Consider the following 21117-nt stretch of genomic DNA (forward strand, 5'->3'; position numbering starts at 1 on the left):
CTTGGGTGGTGGGGTCGGATTGTAAATGGCGGAAGTGTCGGAGGATGATGCGTTGTATCCGGAGGTTGGTAGGGTGGCTATTTTGAAGTACCTGTTTACACATTCTGCACCAAGAGTATGTTAGTATTGTGTGTTGATAACCAGGAACAGGAGAGTCCAGCTCTTTTGATACGATCTGTACACAACCATTGCCATGCACAAAACGGCGTATATGATGCACCATAGGTGTTTCACAGAACATGTTGGGACACTGATAGGAAGGTCTGCAAAGAAAAACAGAATATTATAATGTGTAAAATTCCCAATATTTAAAACCACGAAAGGTTTTGACATTTATAATTGCATGGCATTTTGGAATTTGTTACTATTTCAAGATCCTTTGTGATTCTGTTGATGTTTTCATCGAAAGCAAAGTGTCTTTGCCCATAATTAAAATGTTTCAAGAGTGTTCCGTTATGTTGGTTCTTCAAATTATGTACTGTATTATCCACTAGCAAGGATCGCAGTAGGAACTAGTGCAACCTAAATCATCAAATCATGCAAAGCAGTCAGGCAATTAGCAGCAAATCCCCTACTCTATTAAATAAATCCTTTAATTAATAAACTTTACATCATGAATTAAATGAAGTATTCGTTGTAAATAAATAAGCCACACTATTCATCCTGACTTATCAGACACAACAAATGTGGAGAACCATCAGACTCACCTAAAGCAGTACCTTTCCAAAAATATTCCCAAAGTCAGATCATTTTTTCCATAAAATTCCATTGTGACAATCCTAAAAGTACAACCAACATAATCAACAATTAAAAATATTTGATAAAATAAGTTCATTAATAACCATGCATAGTTAAAACAGTAATTATTTCAATTCATGTCGGAACAATCCATCACATTTTTTATATTTATGGTAATGCCTAACAATGTGGAAGTAAATTATTTCTCAGATGATCTGTACTGGAGACAAATGATTCTCAATGAATTATTTCCCTCATCCTCTTTACAGCATTGGCAAAAAAAAGCATTTCTGTGCGGATTTTAGGTGGCAAATAGGAGGAAAACATTTCTTAAAATATTTCAATATTGTGGGATTAAATTAACCCAAACATCATAATATGGATTTGAAAAGATTACCTATAAAATTGATGAAATGTACAACAACATTAAGAATTTACAAGATTTTTAATTGAAATGAAGTGTTATATCAATCAAAAAGCTTGCACATACAATGTGCTATTCAAAAATATAAACATTTCATTAAAAACAACATACTGGCAACTGAAAAGATCTCAACCTAGAAAAGAACATTACCTACTCAGTTTTACCTTTTCAGTTAAAATTTATAACCCTTTACTTCTGACATCATAAACTCAGCGCGCTTGCAGACAAGCTGCACTTTAGCCACTGCCTCATCAATGTCACCTCTTGTGTGTTGTGGTCATCCTTGAATCAGAAGTCAGTAGACTCAAGTCCTGTTCCAAAGCCTTTAGGGCAATAGTGAATGGAGTGTAATCCTGCTAAGGGTTGCAGCTTTCAGATTAGACCTTAATATATGGCCCAGTGAGTTTTCTCTCGTAATTATAAAAGATTCCTCGGCACTAATCAAACAGCAGCAAGGATATTTACTCAATGTTCTAGCCAATAACTATTCAATTAATATTGCAGAAAAAATATCAGCTCATTTGTCTCATTGCTACTTGTGCACACTTCGTCTGACATTTCGCTCAGATATCACCGTAAATACATTTCATTTGTCGTGAAGCAGCTTGAAACTAAAAGGACAAATAGAAATGCAAGTTCATTCTTCAACGCTGCTGCAGAGAAAGCTGTTAACAAGTTCTAAAGAAAAATAGATTGCATTTATACTGTGGCTTTAGCATACTAAAATTGCTGAGAGTGCGCGATTGTTTTCTCCAATGTCCTTTTAAAGAAGAAATGCATTCCTCTACTCAGTGTCTCTTGACTGGTTAACAAAGCACAGGAAATGAAAAAGCTAGAATGTCACACTTGGATCCAACATGTATTCACTACAAAGTAAATGTCACAGCCCTATTGATATAAAATGCAATATAATTAAATGTACAACATTAAATCATTCCATTATCACCTATTGCAAAGCCTCTTCTTTTCACAAAACAATAATGCAAGAGGCTGAGGAAGAACCACCAGCTACAACACTTCTTTGAAACGGATGGCTAGTTCAGGATTTAATCTGTGGTTAGATTGATGACAAAACTCTGAAATTAGTTTTTTTTAGGAACTGCTCCACCATAAGCCCACAACCAACATGAACAAATTACTGAAATTAGCTGATGTGGCACTTATTTCCTTACATTTCACTATGTCAAATGATTAAAGGATTCCCTAATTGTTCAATTAGGGGTGACTGGGCATTTACTGGTGATAGGATTTGCATTTTTTGCTAATAGATTTAGTACTAAAATATTAATTTGTTAAATATCACCGTCATGATTCCTTGTTAGATTTCTTAAAGACCAGTAATTTCAATTTATGCCTTCAAACACTTATTTCCAATCGTTATTTTTCTCTGTATAAATTTTCAAGAGGAATTTAATGTGTGCTTTTCATTTCTTGGCTAGCTATCTAAGAATTCTTTAGCGAGACTAGTTGCTTGGATAGCATGGTGATATCACAGTAGGACCAAGCTGGGAATCTATACTGATGTATGTTGCAACCCACTGCAATGTACTCAGTAATGGTTCTATGACTAGATCTCTCACTGCAGCTTTATTTAAAGTCATCTGTGAATAGCCATTTTTTGGCCCTGAAAACAAATTTCAAAGGTTCTCTTAATTCCATCAACTTTTATGTTACATATAGTTTGATACTTTGAACTCAAATGAAAGTAAGTATACAAAATGGCAACGTAGTCAGATAATTTGAATGAAACAACACTCAAGAATAGCAGATAGCAAGAACTGCAGAAGCTGGAATCAAAGTCAATAGTGTGGAGCTGGAGGAACATAGCAGGTCAGGCAGCAGAGGAGCAGGAGCATCCTGGTTAAGGGTCCCGAAGCAAAAACGCCAACTCTCCTGATCCTCTGATTCTGCCTGACCTGCTGTGTTCCTCCAGCTCCACACTGTAATGCTCACGTGTATATGGCAACACAAATATAGCTATCCCTACTTCAGATAATTAGGACAAAATAAAGACAAAATTAAGGGGTTTGTGGACCTTATTCAAACAGATTATAATTTTCAACTGGCCCCTAGGGTTCATTTCATGGACTATATATCAGATGTAAGCATTCCACCTTCAAACTACTCTACGAAGACTGAAGTTACCACAAAATTTGTTCTTACCATGTTGTTATTTACTACAAATTACATATTCAGCGACATACTGCATATACAAGGAAAGTGTAAACAGCACACTGGATGTTCATGCAAAACAATTATAAACAAATTCCAAAAACAAATCTAAGCATTTTCCGATCTTGGAACATTATCGCAAATATTTATACTGATTTTAAAAAAAAACTAGAAAAACTGTATTTGTACTGACAAATGAAGAACAAGGGTCAAAAATAAGAGGGGGCATTGGCAGCACATTTAAACAGGAAATAAAAGCATACATAGGACCAGGAATAGACCCGTTCAGTCCCTCAATCGCCCAAATTCCTTAATATCTATGCAGAACAAAAATGTTTCTATCTCATAATTAACAATGGATCCTGCATCTGCTGCTATTTGTGGAAAATTTCCAAACAAACATCGATCACCCGTCTGTCTGGAAATGTTTCCTAACATCACTCCTAGATGATCTGCCCCTCGTTTTCAGATGTCCCTTAGTTCTAGAATCCCCAAATAGTGGAAATAGTTTATCTTTATCTATGCTGTATTTTTCTGTTAATATCTTGAAACATTCCTCTTAACATTCCAAATCCTGGAGAAGACAACGCGAATTTCGATAGCCTCACCTCATAACCAGTCTAAAGTTCAAACTTATAGCATGTTTTTCCAAAATAATTTAAGACTAAATAAAGTGAAAGCAAAATGTTTACTCACCACGGACTAACACATGGATTTGGTGCATTGCTTGACTGAACAGAGGAACTACTGAAGAGAACACAAAGCTTCTGATGGTTTGCAGGGCTCAAACAGTCCACCTTGGAAACAAAGAAAAAAAAGACCTGACAAACACATTCCTACTAATAGTCAAAAACACTGCATTCATTCTTATGGTTTATGCAGACAAAAGCATCATGCTCACTCACCAGTGATTAAACTCAGTGCTCAAGCTTGCCATTGTTCGTACAACTTTTGGGTCTGCATGTTCACCCAGTGGATTCCTCAACCAATAAAAACCTGAATGACAAAGTTATCATAGAAGCTAAAAATTAATTTACCGGATTTCTGTTATAAAATTTTAAGGTTTTTTTTTATTCATCTGTGGGATGTGGGCATTGTTGGCTAGCCAGCCTTTATTACCCATCCCTAGCGGTCCTTGAGAAAGTGGCAGAGAGTTGCCTTCTTGAACCGCTGCATTCCATGTGCTGTGGGTGGACCCGCAATACCATCAGCGAAGGAATTCCAAGATTTTAACCCAGCAACAGAGACAGAAATATTTGTAAGTAAGCATGTGGAGTGGCTAGGAAGGGAACTTGCAGGTGTGGCTTTCCCATGTATCTGCTGTTCTTGTCCTTTGAGACAGAAGTGGTCGCAGGTTTGGAAGGCACTGTTTAAAGTTTGATGCAGTGCATCTTGTAAATAGCACACACCATTACTACTGACCGTCAGTGGCGGAAGACAGTGGATGTGATGTCAATCAAGCAGGCTGCTTTGTCCTGGTTGGTGCCAAGCTTTGAGCATTGTTAGAACTGCTCTCATCCACGCAAGTAGACAGTATCCCTTCACACTCTTGACTTGTGCCTTGGTGGTGGTGGGCAGGCTTTGGGGAGTTAGGAGGCGTGTTACTCGCTGCACTCTTCCTAGCCTCTGACCTGCTCTTGTAGCTGCTGTCTTTATATGGCCAGGCATGTTGAGTTTCTGGTCAGTGTTAACCCACGGATGTTGATAGTGGAGAATAGTAGGAAATTCAGTAATGATAACACCATTGAATAACAAAGGATAGCAAAGGTTGTTAGAGACAAGAGCTGGATTTTGTGTGACACAACTGAAACTTGTCTCTTATCAACCCCAAACCCAGATATTGTCCAGATCTTGTTGCATTTGAACATGGACTGCTTCAGTATCGGAGTTGTCGCAAATACTATTGAATTGTTCTTCAATCATTGGCAAAAATCCTCACTTCTGTCCTTATGATAGAGAGAAGGTTATTGATGAGGCAGCTGAAGATGGCTGTGCCTAAGAAATGATCCTGGGGGACTCCTGCAGCCAAGGTGACTGACTTTCAACAACCACAACCATCTTTCTAACTGCGAGATATGACTCCAACCAACAGAGATACCCAATGATTCCAGTTTTGCTAAGGCCCCCCGGATGCCACACTTGGCTGAATGTGGCCTTGATGTCAAGAGCTGTCACGCTCATCCCACCTCTGGAATGCAGGTTTTTGGCCATCTTCAAAACAAGGTTATAACAAGGTCGGCAGTTGAATGGCCCTGGCAGAACCCAAACTGTGCATCACCAAGTAGGTTATTGCTGAGCAGGAACTGCTTGATAGCACTGTTGACGACACCTGTTGATTGAGAGTAGGCTGATAGGGCAGTAATTGACAAAGTTAGATTTCACAGAACCTCAGAATTCCTACAGTACGGAAACAGGCCATTCGGCTCCACAAGTCCACACTGCCCCTCTGAAGAGCATCCCACCCAGACCCATTCCCCTACCTCTGTACTTCCCTTGTCTAACCCACCTAACCTAAACATCCCGGGTATGATGGGCAATTTAGTATAGCCAATCCACCTACCCTGTACATCTTTGGACTGTGGGAGGAAACTGGAGCATCCGGAGGAAATCCACACAGACGTGGGGAGAATATGCAAACTCCACACAGACAGACAGTCACCAGGAGGTTAAAATCGAACACAGATCTCTGGCACTGTGAGGCTGCAGTGTTAACCACTGAGCCACCATGCCACTTTGTTTTGTCCTGCTTTTGTGTACAATACATAACCGGGCAGTTGCCAATAATTGTAACTGTATGGGAAGAGTTTAGCTAAGGGAGCTGCAAGTCTCTGGAGTGTACACCTTCAGTGATATCGCCAGAATGTTGACAGAGTCCATAGCCTTTGCACTATCCAGTGTTTTCAACTGTTTTTTGATATCACGAGGAGTGAATCGAATTGGCTGACGATGGACATCTGTAATGATCGGGACCCCGGGAGGAGGCCGATATTGTTCGTCCAGTCAGAACCTCTGGCTGAAGATTGCTGTGAATGCTTCAGTCTTATCTTTTGCACCGTTGGTCTGGCCTCTTCATCATTGAGAGTTGGCATATTTGTGAAACCTTCTTCTCCAGCATGGTGTTTAATGGTCCACCATCATTCAAGACAAGATGTGACAGGACTGCAGCGCTTAGGTCTGTTTGTGAGATCACTTGCTGCTTGGCATGCAAGCCATCCCATGAGTAGTTTCACCAGATTGACACCACATTTTTAGCTATGCGTGGTGCTACTTCTGGCATGCTTTGCTGCAGTCTCCATGGAGCCAGGGTTATCCCCTGGCTCAATGATAATGGTTAAATGGGGGAAGATGCTGGGCCATGAGGCTGCAGATCATGCTGGAGGACAATCCTGCTGTTGATTGATCACAAAGCCTTATGGATGCTCAGTCTTGGGTTGCTAGATCTGTTCAAAGTCTGTCCTATTTAGTAAGGTCATAGAGCTACACAACGTGACGGAGGATATTCTCAATTCCTCCTAGAATATCTTTTATCAAAGCAGTTTCACTGCAGAAGACTTTTAGTTCATTAGTTTTGGCATTCTTAATCCTGGTGATTACTCAAGACTTGTTAGCAAAACTGTTCTAATGCAACAGAAAAGTTAAAGACAGTTTATTAAAGCCATTCAGAGGGAAACAAATCAAATCAACAAAGCTATCTTAATTGCTAAAATTGTAACGTATTCAAAATAATGGCATGTTATTCTCTTATATCTACAGTATGCCTGCAAATATGTTCTAAGTCACATCTGGCGCATGAATACACCAAATTCAGAAGGACTCAAATTTATCCATAATAAAAACTAAATGAACTGCAGATACTGTAAATCAGAAACAAAAAGAGAATTTGCTGGCAAAGTTCAGCAGATCTGGTAGCATCTATGAAGAAAATATCAGAGCTAGCATTTTGGGTCCAGTGACCACCGGACCCGAAATGCTAACTGACTTCTTTTCTTCACAGATGCTGCCAGATCTGCTCAGCTTTTCCAGCAACTTTTCTTTTAGCTCAAATTTATCCATGATCATATATCTTCGGACATTGACAAATTGCTAAACTTTCACAATTACATGTAGTTTAAGGACTGTCTACAAATATCAATCTCTTCTAGAATTCTTAGCATTTCAATATGACTGATTGGCTTGCTAGGTCAGTCCAGAAGGCATTAAGAGTCAACCATACTGTTGTGTGCCTTGACTCAAGTGGTGCAATTCAAAACCATGCCCCACCAGAAATAGCCAAGTCTTGTGGATTACTACTTCAGTCACATCGGCATTGTCAAGTTTAGAGTTAACAAAAGCATGGATGTCTGTTGCAGCAGCAGATAAGCTGAGAAAAGGCAGATTTCAGCAGTGACAGTTGAAAATACAAGGCCTTAGTGATAGCACGGTTCGATATTCAGAAGCTCAACCTGGGATCTAAGGTTGGGAACAGTATGGTTCATGAAATCATACAGTCACAGAATAATATCGCGCACAAGAGACCCTTCGACACGTCGTGTCTACACAGATGCGCAAGAAGCACTTGGCCTTCAACCTAATCCCATTTACCAGCACTTGGTCAATAGCCTTAAAATGTTATGACATGTCTAGCTCACATCCAGGTACTTTTTAAAAGGATGTGAACCAACTCACTTGAACTACCCTTCCAGGCAGCATATTCCAGGATGTCACCACCCTCCGAGTCAAAAAGTACTTATGCACTTTCCCTCTAAACATCCTGCTCCTCACCTTGAACCCATGTCCCCTCAACTGACTCTTCAACTAAGGGGAACAGCTGTTCCTTGTCGACTCTCCTAATGCCCTTCAATCTTGAACACCTCAATCAGACTTTCCCTCCATCATTTCTGCTCCAAAGAAAACAAGCCAAACCTACCCAACCTTTCTACATGACTTGAATTTTCCATCCAAGGCAGTATAGTGGTGAATCTCCTCTGCACCCCCTCCACTGCAATCACATACTTCCTGTAATGTGGTGACCAGAACTGCACACAGTAATTTAGCTGCGGTCTCACCAAAGTTCTATACAATCCCATCACGATTTCCCTGTTTTGTTATATACCTCAACTGATAAAGGCAAATCATTCCATATGCCTTTGCACTACCCTCCTAACATGCCCTTCAGCTTTCAGAGATCTATGGATAATCACGCAAAGATGCCTTTGTTCCACAGGAATTCCTAATGACATGCTGTTCGTTGAATACTTTGTCAAATTACCCATTTAAAGTGCTTTGAACATAAGATAGATTCAACCACTGCTCAGCATTTAATTCTATCATTTATCCGCCCATTTGACCATCCCATTTATATCTTCTTGTAGCCCAAGACACTCAACCTCACAGTTAAACGCTCGACCAATTGTTGTAACGGCTTCAAAACAATTTCCATAGAACATAATGGAATTGGTTGCTGGGGAACAATGTCTCCTGCAAAGTCAGGGTTGGGGGGTAGTATGTGCATTATTCCCAGTATTTAAATTGAGTAAATTATTATTGTTCAAACTCTATTTTAAATAAGCAGTCTGGTAAATTAGCAACATTAAAAGGAATTAAGAGGGATGGTGGCAAGATGAACCTTCATATCATCAGTACACACATGAAAGCTGATACATTGCTATTGAATGATGTTGCTGAGTGCAAACAAGTAGCTAGGAAGTATGAGTGGCAAAGGATAAAATTATTTGAGACACCAGAAGTAATGCTGGAAATGCTCAGGTCAGTGAATATTGTTGGGAAGGGATCAGAGTTAACATTTCAGTTTGATAACATTCCATCAGAATTGATTGAAATTAGAAACATTAAAGGTTTTGAACAAGTAAAGTTGTAGGGGGAAAAGTTAAAAAGGGAAAGTCTGTGACAGGTGGAAGAAAGAAGAACAGCACAATGGCTCAGTGGTTAGGACTGCCGCCTCACAGCACCAGGGACCTGGGTTCAATTGCCCAACTGCTCACCAGTGGAAATTTCACATTCTCCCCATGACTGCGTGGGTTTCTTCCCGATGCTCCAGTTTCCTCCCACAGTCCAAAGATGTGCAGTTTAGATGAACAGGCCATGCTAAATTGCCCATAGGGCCCAGGGTTGTGCATGCTAGGTGGGTTAACCATGGAAAACGCAGGGATGGGGGAAGAGGGATGGGTCTGGGTGGGATGTTCTTTGGAGGGTCAGCATGGAGTCAGTGAGCTGAATAGCCTGCTCCTACATTATAGGGATTGTACGACAAGAGTTGGTTATGCTAGATCAAAAGATGTGGCAATGGCACAGATCTGGTGAAAGATGCAGCCTAAAACAATAGCTGTTTTTCTCTCCACAGATGTTTTTTCTTGCACTTTCTACTTTTTGTTCAGTGGTTGAATCTATCTTATGTTCAAAGCGTATTTTTCCAAATTAGGTAGCTGATTAGAAATTTACATGTATGTCACAAATAAACTGTTTTCACAAATTAAATTCCTTACCTTTGACGCCCACACAAACTCATTTTGGGTTTGCCCTCGTAGGATTTCTTCTTCCCCATTTTTCATGGCTGATTTACTGTTATCCTCTTTGCTCTGCAAAAAATGATCCTCCAGTTTGTTCTTGATCCTACCACCTCTAGCTCGATAATCAGCTAAAAGCTTTGACAAGCTCTGGTTATTTCCTAAGGAATGAGTTATTCTGGTACTCAGCAGATCATGAGATGGAAGAATTTGAGTGCTTTTTGCCTGCATACTACCATTCAGACTCTGAAGGTTTGTCAAGTCCTTTAGTAGTTGTTTCTTCCTCCTACATTCTATTTCCTTTATATCTTTGTGCAAGAGAGGGGACCAATAGACTTGTTCTGGGAAGTAACCTCTTGTTGGACACTTCATACCTTTCTCAGTCAATAGGAACGGCTCTTTGAAAGTAATAAAAGGAGATATGCAAAGAATGACATCTTTAAGTTCCTGCTTGAATGCAACAGAGTAGGATTTCAACCTATCTTCAGAGGAAGTAACATGTTCAGTAATGAACAGATCTGTATCATCCTGAAGGGGGTCACGGAAACGTTTAGGCCTGTTTCCGACAGATGGTTCAGAGTTATTTAACAAACTGGGTTGTTCACGTAGGAATGCATGGTAAGCGTCTGAAGGTCCTTGGTCTTTCTTGCATTCAGATAAGATGGAATCTATTACAGGGGCATGGACAGATGATGTCAAAGGAGGGTCAAGAAAAGGTGTTTCAAAATCTGGAGGGGCCATATCAAGTGTGGACCCCTCAGGTTTTACAAAAATACTGTCTCTGGAAACACTTCTTCTCAATGGCTTCTCTTCTTCACAAAATGTGCTATCTTTTGGATAGTCAAAAGTGGCAGTTGGAGCAAATTCAGATCCCAATGAAATGTCTTCAATTGGACCATCGGAGTCCTTGGAAAGACTGCCAAAGTTCTCATCAGTAAACAAGTCCTGTCCAACATTTTCAGCAGTCTCGCCATCAATAATGGAATGAATTGATCCACTTTTAGATAAACTTGGAGGCATGGCAAACTCATCCATGAGAAAAGAAAGCTCCAGTTGAGAATGGTAAGCTACACAGATCATGAATATAATAATTTCTTTCACTCTTGCTAACTCATATTCTGAAGCACCCCTCAGCTTCACAGTGCAGCCCAAATGTTGGGGGCAACCTTCAAAAAACATAAGTGTCTTTATGTGACCTAGGTGAAGAAAATGGAAATAAATTAGTGCCATTTCCAAACTGTCTGTTACATTGCAGTAGCAAAGACACCCACATATAAAAAGCTGCCATCAGCACATTTTAATCCTGATCTGATGTAATCTGAAAATGTTCTTGATAATTTTTTTTAAAAAATTGTTCAGTTTAAAGCTTTTCGCCAAACTGTCAAAGTAATCCCATAAGAGGCCTTTCCAGATGGGTCAAACGGCCTCCTTCTGTATTGTAAATTCTATGATTTATAGCAGATTAAAAATCACACCCTATACAAGGCAAAATATGCATTAACACAAGAGCTGGTACAGTGCCACATCCCAATTTCTATATTGGCTGTTTATGCTATAATTTGGAATTATAAATACATCAAATAGTGAAAATGCTGGTTTGCAGATAGCATCAACCAATTAGCAACAAAAATCCTACCCCAACAATTCCCTTAATACAGGATCAATAAATTGTTACGTCTATTTTTGTGTTTTGCAGGACTCAATTTTTGCTTTTCATGAACAGCATGATTTTTAAAGAGTAATTAGTTGGAATTTTCTAAGAACAGATGATGATAATACAATACATTGGGCTGTAATAGTCTCTCAATTGTACCCTGAAGTTTACTCTGATTTTTAATTAATTGAAACTTCCCCAAATCAGGAAGGGAATAAAAAAAGCAAACACTGGTTTTGTGGATATTTATTGCTCGAAAGATAGCAACGTAGCAAACTAGAACCTTTGAACCAATATCCAGTTTGTGCCTTGTTAGCTGTAAGACCATTAACATAGCAAGATATGAAATATTAGAAAAATCCTATTTAATGTAAGCATTCTGTGAAAGGGGTAGGTGATTTGTATGCATGTATGTGCGCACGTATTAGATGGTGAGGAATATGATAGGGGACACATTAAGCGAGCAAAAAGAAAGGTTTCACTGCCACAACATTCTAAGGTGAAATGATTTACAAACATCCACTTGTCCAGCCCTCACGCAACCACAGCATATCCAACTGCAGGAAAAAAGAGGAAAAATGATTCTATAGAAGCAAGGTGCAAAATTACTTACCATTAGGAAGCTGGAATGGTTGAAGGAAAAATTTATGACATGTTCCAAGACGAGGCTTTGTAAGAAGTTGGTCCATTGACATGACCAAATCACCCTGGGTAACACGACTCACTCGCTCTAGCACTTGCTATGCACAAAAACAAATAAGATGTTCCCAGTATTCAGTTTCTCATTAAATAAAACTCGAAACAAAACTACTTACATCTGTCCCCATCAAAAACTGATAAATTATAAATTGTGCGCTATTTCTGATTTATTTTTGCTTGTCAACCCAGTGGTTCACTGTGTCTGCACATTTCACTACATTGTCCTTAGGTTAGCCCAAAGAAATTCAGCTAGCTTAATAATGTATTTTTTCCCAAATAAGATTTGAAACAACACCAGCTGTAATTAGATAGTAATATATGAACTGCAGTGAAGTTCCCCAAAATGCCACAGAAAAAGTACCTCAAGCAATTTTTATAGAATTTCAAACTCACTGAAATATTTATTCAATTCAAACATATTTTGAATACCTACAAGCGGTTGATTTCCTTCCCATTAAACAAAAACATGAACCATGTCAATTTGTACAGATAACGTATCACCAAAAAGTTAAGGTGTTAAACGCTGACTGGCAAAATTGGGAAACTTACTTGTTTCACATTTATCACTAGGGTAATTCCATTTTCCAGAAGCATATCTTGAGCAATACGAGAAACAGTCTTTTCCACAAGAACCAGATTTGGTCGAACATCCACTATTCGTTGCACATAATTCTTCAGAAATTCTCTTTCCTAAGTACCATGAGGATAACACTTAATCATGTAGAGTTTATAAATCACAGAGTAAGTGAAGATTTGAAAATCAAACCGAACTTTGTCTCAACAATTAGCTTTGTGCAAAATAATGCAGCTAACTTGCGTCCAAATACAGACTAGTATTTAGGAATGTACAACAGCAGTAAATTATTTTCACTAACAGGTTTCAGCACAATTTAAAACACAAACCTGTAGGACAATGGGATCTATGCACGTAAACTTCGTCTCCTCTCGATAGAGGTATTCAATAGAGCATTTCAACAGCAGAATCTTTGGATTTTTTATGTGAGGGTTCATCTGAGAAATACCAGAACAATAGTTGTATTACGAGGATACAAAATGAGCACAATCATTTCAAGTAACAAAAACTTTCAAATGTAAACAATAATTAGCAGATCACTATTACCTTTTTATGGGCTATGTTCTTGGTACAAACGAACCCATTGACCACTGCAGAATCAAATTTTTTACCACCTGGTATCTGCAAAGCAAAACAAAAAACATAGTAAATATTGGCATACATTTGATGTTTAGCGAGCAATTCCATTTGTTCTGAGGAAAGATCATTCGACCTGAAGTGTTAACTCTGATATCTCTCCACAGATGCTGCCAGACCTGATCTTTTCGAACAATTTCTGTTTTTGTTTAAATCCATTTGTTACTTGGAATTGAAAAGATTATTTTCAAATTAGTTTTATCATTAATCTATTCAAAAAGTGCATACAAGATTTGCATTTATGATTTTATTACTTATTCATTACGTAGCATTTGTTATAAACATGGACATTCAAGTGCTTTTAAAGTGTTGTCAATGTAGAAACACGACAGCTAATTTTTACACAGCAAATTCAACTGATAGAAATGTGATAACAACCAGATAATTTTCTTCTGTGATACTCATTGAGGGATAAATATTGTTCAGGGCATCAGGGATCCTATTCTCACCCTTGAAATGGTGGTATGGGATCACTTAGGTCCCTAGAGGAGGCCATACATAGAGGCAGATGTCTTATCTCAAAGCCAACACCTCTAGTAATACTGCACCAGATCTACGGCTTTGAATTTTGTGCTCAAGTAGAGAAGTGTGGCTTGAGCATAGAACCTACTGACTCAAAAGGAGAGAGCACAACCCATCAAACTACAGACAAGTAACAGCTAAAAACAAAAAACAATTAGAAGTTCTAGCAAGTAGAGATTTTTTTGGTGGATTCTGTTAACATGAATCTTTGTAAGCAGAACACATCTTTTAATCCAAAAGGTAATTTGTCTGGGTTTAGTTTTAAGTTCACTCGTGTAACACAGGCATGCCTGGCTGCCAATATTTATCCCCTGTCCCTTGCTGCCATTAAGAAGGTACTGCTGAGCTACCTTCTTGAACTGCTGCAGTCCATATTCTGTAGCTAGACCCATAAAGTCACTAAGGAGGGAATTCCATGGTTTTGACTCAGGACAGTGAAGAACAATGAAACATTTCCAAGTTAGGATGATGAGTGACTTGGAGAGGAACTCGCAGGTGTTGGTGTTCTCATGTATCTGCTGCCCTTGTCCTTCTAGATGGAAGTGGTTATGGGTTTGGATGGTACTGCATGTGAGACTCAGGTTCAGCATTTGATACCTTTTTTATATGAACAAATTGGCGGATATCCATGTCATCATCATTGTTCTTGACATCCGGACGCACAGCCTGTACAACCTGGCGGACCACAGGAACAATTATGTCTCTCCAGGACAGTGAGAGGGACTCACTATATAGCAGTTGCTGCAACAAGGCCATCATATGGCTATGGTTAGCTGAACTGGATGTGAAAAGATGATAGAACATAGAAGTCAATGAATTTTTGAATAACACACATGCAATAAAGCAATTAATTTTCTAATTTTCTATATTCTTATGGCAATGTAAATTTAAACTGAAAACTGCATGCATCATTAAAAGCACATACAAGACTAAAAACATTTGCCAACATTAGAATTATGCTTAGAATGCTAGCAATTATTAAAATAGTGATAACACAAACTCTAGCTTTCAAAGTAACATAAAAACAAAAAGTTTTCCGAAAACACTAATGACTGTGTAAACAGAAATGACAAGAAATGGGCAACTGTAAATTAACTATATTTTTCACATAGAGGGGTTAAACCTTTACAAAGATTACTTACTGTTCACCAGCTTTAAATGCAAGTTTGATTTCTTGTATATTGACATCAATTTAAATTGACTGCAGTGTTGATAGATATTTCTCCCAAGAATCAAGATGGCGCCAACACCAGATAACTGTTTGCAAGTTTTCTACAGCAGATTTTATTCTCACTCGTCTTATAACCATTCTGCACTTTTCAATCTAAATTCTAAATCTGTGAAAATTATTAATAACATTCTTGCTAATATTGACTATACTTTGTGCAACACCTGTGCAGTGTAACCTGTATGCTTTGTTCTTTCTAAAGCACCCTATGCCCTGTATGTCCTTGTTTGCTATGATCTGCCTGTATGCTCACAAAACAAAGCTGTTTACTGAACTTAGGTACATATATGGCTACAATAAATCAAACCAAAAACTTGTTTTTCCAGTGGTAACACAATTGCCGTAGAAATAAAAGATTTTAAAACAGTGCTTCATGCACCTTAAATATAAAAGTTGCATTGAATAGCAAAGATCATATAACGTACCAGAGGAAGTCAATTATTTTCTGCCTCATAGTGAAAAAAGGCAAGCTTTTATGTGGGAAAGATTGAATTAGAGCTACAACTGATCACATTGTAGCTTTAATATGTGCACTCACAGCAACCTCTCCATTGCTTGTTTCTCGCCATTTTCTTCCCTCAGATGTTCCAGGGAACTGTGATGCCAACCAAGTGGTGTAAAAAGATGATCTTTGGACTTTTCTTCAACACGACGATTAAAGAGAGATTCTGGAGATGTAGAGAAATAATTTAAAACATCTCCTCAAACTGCTTGGAAGGAAATATCAGAAATCAAGACCATGAATATTTCTCTCGTATATTTTAAATTCATCCAATATTCAACATCAACAAACCAATTAAATGGTCATCACATTGCTGCTGCTGGCAGCTGGCTGTGGCAAATTAGCTGTGTTCTACGTTAAACGGGTACACTTAAGTACATCAATGTCTAGTATTTAGGATTGTCTGGTGGTCATAACATTTTATATCAAGATTTTGGAATGTTTTAAAGTGTTTAACAAATTGATTAGCTTCAAAAGCAGAGTCACTGTCAATCAGGTAAAACAACAATAAACTGTGCACAGTAAAGTAAGTCAAACAGCAAATGACCAAATAGCCAATGTTTTTAAGTGACGTTGATCTTTGATATACGAGGAGAGATTCTTTAAATGGAGTTCAAGATTGATTACATTCACTTAGAAAGAAAGCAGGAATGTCTTAAACTTTAAAAAAGGCACTTTACTTGATATTAACCAAAATTAATTCCAAAATTTTGGGATGAATTTAAACATTCTGTCTCACGAAAGTATGTAAATTGAATAGATCAAACTCCTACTAGCAAAAACAACCAGTGTATCTTGCAAACCTTATTCAAGTCTTTCAGCTACTTAAGGAGGAAAGTTCATACTCAGAATTAGAAACCCCTTGAACAAATCATTGTTATTTGATTCTTTATAGGTGTTATACCTAAATGCTTACCTACCTTTAATAAAAGCATCACTTATGCCAATGACCTGTTGCACTCCATCTTCAGACACCAAGAACTCTGTCAAAGGGTATAATTGACATGGGTTACCAAGATGCAATACTAACAGCTGCACATTTGTCATCCACAGCATGCAGAACCACACACACAAAAGTTTCTAGAATTGACGTCAGCATTTTATTTTAATAAATTTGTTTATAGTAGTGCAATAAGGGCAGTTTGTTAACACAAAACTAAAGTTTGAGTACTTTTATTTTATACGAAGGTACTGCCCCCTTCACAAAATACTAAAACATTAGTCTTAGCTATGTACCATAAGGCCCTCTTTTAAAATGAAGAATTATGTGCAAATGTCAGCAATCAACAAACAACATGGATAGAGGAGACGAGACAAAGCTTGATACTGCACAACAACAAGATGAGAGAAGACGAAGACCAAAACCATAGATGCACATTACTGAACAAATTAGGGTGCCTTGCAACAATGACTTTAGCTTAGGGAGACTGAAATAAGGAGAGATTTGAATAGCAGCAGTACTGCGATTGCAAGTGAACGTAGTAACTGCAGTTCAAATTGACAGGCCAAGAAAGGAAAAAAAAGACGAATATAAATAAGGACACAAAAGATCATAATCAGCATAGCAAATAGGAAGTGACATTATTTGCAAAAAGTGCTTGGTTAGTCATTGTTCAAAAGCCGGCTGCAAAGCATATATAAAAATGATTACCATGCAGAAATCTGGTTTAAAAAATACAGCAATGAGAATAATATTCTTTTCTACAGGGACTAATAATAAAGCGATGGGCTAGGAGGAGGCAGCAGTGAACAGGAGGAAAAATAATGAGGACTGTTTCGTTGGCAAGCCAAGGTGCAAAGCCAGCCCACTTTTCACAGGCTTAAGGTTCACTCCTTCAATTAACATTTCGTTTTAAAAAGAACTGATCTCCTTCAAAGTAAACGTTGCAGTTCGAATTGCTAAACTAACCATAAAAGGTGTGAGCCATTGCTTCACCTTCAGTTCAAATATAGTTTGTTGTGGGTATTATCTTCATCCAAAACATTGGAGTAAAGAACTGAACTTCATTCCTACCACTGTCTCTTTCACTATGTTTCTTTCTCCCTTCCATACCTTTCTGATCTGCTGGATGTGTTGGGACATACGGGTACTTGGAATGTTTCTTGATATGAAAGTTGACATTGTCCAGTTCCACATTTAGGCTGATAGAAGCTGCAGAGTCGCTGTCCACGACTGACTGAAAGCTGCTTACTGATGTACGTTTGCTAGGGCTGGAAAAGCCTGTAAAAAATGATGATGACTGTGTTCGTGGAAATTCAAGCAAAGTACTTTCAGCTTATGACATGCAAATTGTGTAGCAAGCCACATTATGGCCTTTATTTAAAAAAAAACGTTCAACACCAAACCACTTGGCATTCAATTCCAAATCCATTTGCTATGATCCAATGTAGTCTGTATAGCAGTGGAGAGGAATCTATGGCAGAGGTGCCCAAAGTAGCAAGTGGTTCATTTGAGTAAAAAGTGATATCATATTTGCCCAAGGTATTTAGTTGCAATCCAAGATTGTTTCAAGTTGAAATGAAGCCATACTCACTGAAGTTAATCAACTGGCTTATACCTTAGACAAATTCCCATTTAGGTGACTGTGCATAGCTCACTGGTAGGTTAAATTATTAACCCATACCAAGGAGAGAATACCATAAAATGAGTAGTGAGAGGTCTCACTGATCGTGAAGTAAAAATCTGATAAGTCTACATTTTGCCATACAATGGCAAAACTTCAAAAAGATTGCCCTTGTTATCTAAAAATTATTTAACTTCTGTAAGAGATTATACAGTTGGAAATAAAACTAAAGATGTCTTATAATGTAAGCATCCACATTCTTCGTCCCCTGCTTTCCCACAGCTGTGGAGGCTTTTCTTCAACACTTTACAGAGTTCATTCAACTTTTAATCAGTCTGCAATGTTACAACCGCAACTCACTTTAATCACATGTAGGACATAGCCGATATTATGTCTAATATTAACCAGAAAACTGCATGCTATTATTAAAGCTATTTCACCTGACTAATTCAGTTTAGTAGTTTTCCACACTTCAAAAACACAAAAAACACTTATTTGTCCATGGAATGTGGACTTCGCTGGCTTGGCCAGTATTTATTGCAGATCCACAGTAGCTCTAGAGAGGTGGTGAGCTGCATTCTTGAACCAGGGCAGTCCTCGCGGTATAGAGGCATCCACTATATTGTTAGGAAATGAGTCTCGGGATTTTGACCCAGCAACAGAAGGAACAGAAATATAGTTCTGCTGCACAAGAACTTGGTGTGGAAATTCTAGATGTTGGCATTTCAATGCATCTGCTGTCTTCATCATCTTGTAGGCGGTAGTGGTCGTGGGTTTGAAAAGTACTGTTGAAGCAGCCTTTGAATTACACCAGTGGATCCTGGTGATGGTACATGCTGCTGCCACTGTGTATCAGTAACAAAGGGAGTCAATGTTGAAGATTGTAGTTGGAATACCAATCAAACAAACGGGTCTGCCCAGGCAATATTGAGGTTCTTGAGTTTTGTTAGCGCTATACTTATTTAAGTAAGTGAATAAAATTTTAAGGTCACACTTCCAACTTCTGCCTTGGAAATGTAGGTGAGGAAATTGGGAGACAAGAAGGGAGTTACTTAACATCGTATTTCTAACCTCTTGTTCTTGTAGTATTTACATTGCTAGTCCAGTTCAGTTTCTGGTCAATAGTAACCACCAGGATGTTGATGGTGGGGAATATTCAGTGATGGCAATGCCACCGAGTGTCAAGGGGCAATGGTTAGCTTCGTTTACATTGGAGATGAGGTCATTACTTAGCACTTGTGTGGTACAGATATTAATTGCTACTTATTTGTATGTTGTGCAGATATTGCTGCATATGGACACCATCTGGTTCAGTACCTGAGGATTTGCAAATGATGATGAATATTGCATAATCAGCAGTAAATATGCATAATTCTGACCTCATGATTGAAGCAGCAGCTGAAGATGGTTAAGTCTAGACCACTCCCCTGAGAAACTCCTGCAATGATGCCTTTGGAATGACCTCCAAAATCCAAAGGGCAGCACTTTCCTGATTCTGGGTCACCAGACCCGAAAAGTTAACTGATATTCTCTTCACAGATGCTGCCAGATTTGCTGAGCTTTTCTAGCAACTTCTGTTTCTGTCCCATAGACTCCAGTTTTGTTCAGGATCCTCAATTGAATGGTTCCATGATGTCAATGGCAGTCACTGTCACCTCAGCTCTGGTGTTCAGATCTTCTGTCCATGTTTAGACTGAAGCTGTACTAGGAGCAGCAGCAAAGACACCTCCGCAGAATACAAACTGAGCATCAGTGGGCAGGTTATTTGTTTGAAAGTGCTACTTATTTGTACTGTTGAAAATCCCTTCCATCAATTTAACAATGATCATGAGTAATCTCATAAAACAGAGCTAACCTGCCCTGATTTTTGTGAACAAGACCCATAAGACAATTTCTTCTACACTACCAGATGTCAGCATTGTAGAGCACTGGAACAGCTTGGCTAGAGGTGCAGTTAGTTTTGGAGCACAAGTCTTCATTCACATTCCAGACTGTTATCAGAGCCTTTAGCACTGCAGTATTCAGTTTAATGGTCCAGCAGAGTTGAAATTGTTTAGCCCTGTTTATTGTTTGCTGCTTTTACTGTTTGGTACCCATGTAGTAGTACCTATCACCAGACTGTCGTTTCATTTTTAATGGCTAATTTTTAATGCTACTGGCATGCTCCTGAAGTCTTCATTGAGTGCAAGGTTGACCATTTAGCTTGACAGTAACGGTAGAGTCGTGGATATGCTGAGCCATGAGATTGCAGTTATGGCAGAATACAATAACGCTGCCACTGACAGCCCAGTGCCTCATAGATGCCAAGGTTTTCTTGCTACATATATTCAAAGTCTCTCCTATTTAACAGTGGTTGTGCCACACAACATAATGGAGTGTATCCTCAATGTGAACATAGGATTTTGTCCATAACGATCGCACAGCGGTCAGCTCTAATGATAGGATCAGTGACATAACTACGGAAGGTGGTTTGGAGAGGACCAGGTCGAGTAGGTTTCTTCCCTCTCATCACTTGCCACAAACCCATAACTCAAGAAGCTCGACATCCTCCAGAGCAAAGCAGCATGCTGGATTGTTTGATTGTGATGCTTTTCACTCGGCTTGTCACAGATGCTTGGTAGTGTATACTACCTAAAGATGCATTGTAGAAATTCAGCAAGGCTCCTTACACAGCACCTTCAAAACACACGACTTCTTCCCTCTAAAAGGCCAAGGGCAGAAGATATACGGGAAGACTACCATACACAAGTTCCTCTCCAAGCTGGAAATATTATACCACTCCTTCAGTGTTGCTGGGAAAAATCTTCAAACTCTTTCCCTAACAGTATTGCGAGTTCACATATAGTACATGGACTGGAGCACTTCAAGGGGGCAGTTCAACATCACCTTCTAAAGGAAACC

The 21117-nt window shown here is 38.7% G+C and overlaps 1 protein-coding gene across 5 annotated transcripts in view; it reads right to left on the reverse strand.

The window, feature by feature from the left end:
* The window catches only part of pikfyve (phosphoinositide kinase, FYVE finger containing), a 119825-nt gene that overhangs the window by 29552 nt on the left and 69156 nt on the right, over positions 1–21117 (reverse strand). For 4 of the 5 annotated variants that reach the window (XM_048534186.2, XM_048534185.2, XM_048534188.2 and 1 more), the window contains exons 12-23: positions 17706–17873; positions 16573–16635; positions 15689–15818; positions 14520–14700; positions 13311–13385; positions 13094–13201; positions 12740–12880; positions 12105–12231; positions 9817–11033; positions 4031–4131; positions 708–779; positions 92–263 (exon numbers count right to left, since the gene is read on the reverse strand). In XM_048534186.2, the coding sequence (XP_048390143.2) occupies positions 92–263; positions 708–779; positions 4031–4131; positions 9817–11033; positions 12105–12231; positions 12740–12880; positions 13094–13201; positions 13311–13385; positions 14520–14700; positions 15689–15818; positions 16573–16635; positions 17706–17873 (2555 nt within the window). The remainder of the gene's footprint in view (positions 1–91; positions 264–707; positions 780–4030; positions 4132–9816; positions 11034–12104; positions 12232–12739; positions 12881–13093; positions 13202–13310; positions 13386–14519; positions 14701–15688; positions 15819–16572; positions 16636–17705; positions 17874–21117) is intronic. The other variant, XM_048534189.2, reaches the window with a different exon arrangement.

Source organism: Stegostoma tigrinum, chromosome 7 (assembly GCF_030684315.1).
Source record: "Stegostoma tigrinum isolate sSteTig4 chromosome 7, sSteTig4.hap1, whole genome shotgun sequence".
NCBI classification, from domain to species: domain Eukaryota; kingdom Metazoa; phylum Chordata; class Chondrichthyes; order Orectolobiformes; family Stegostomatidae; genus Stegostoma; species Stegostoma tigrinum.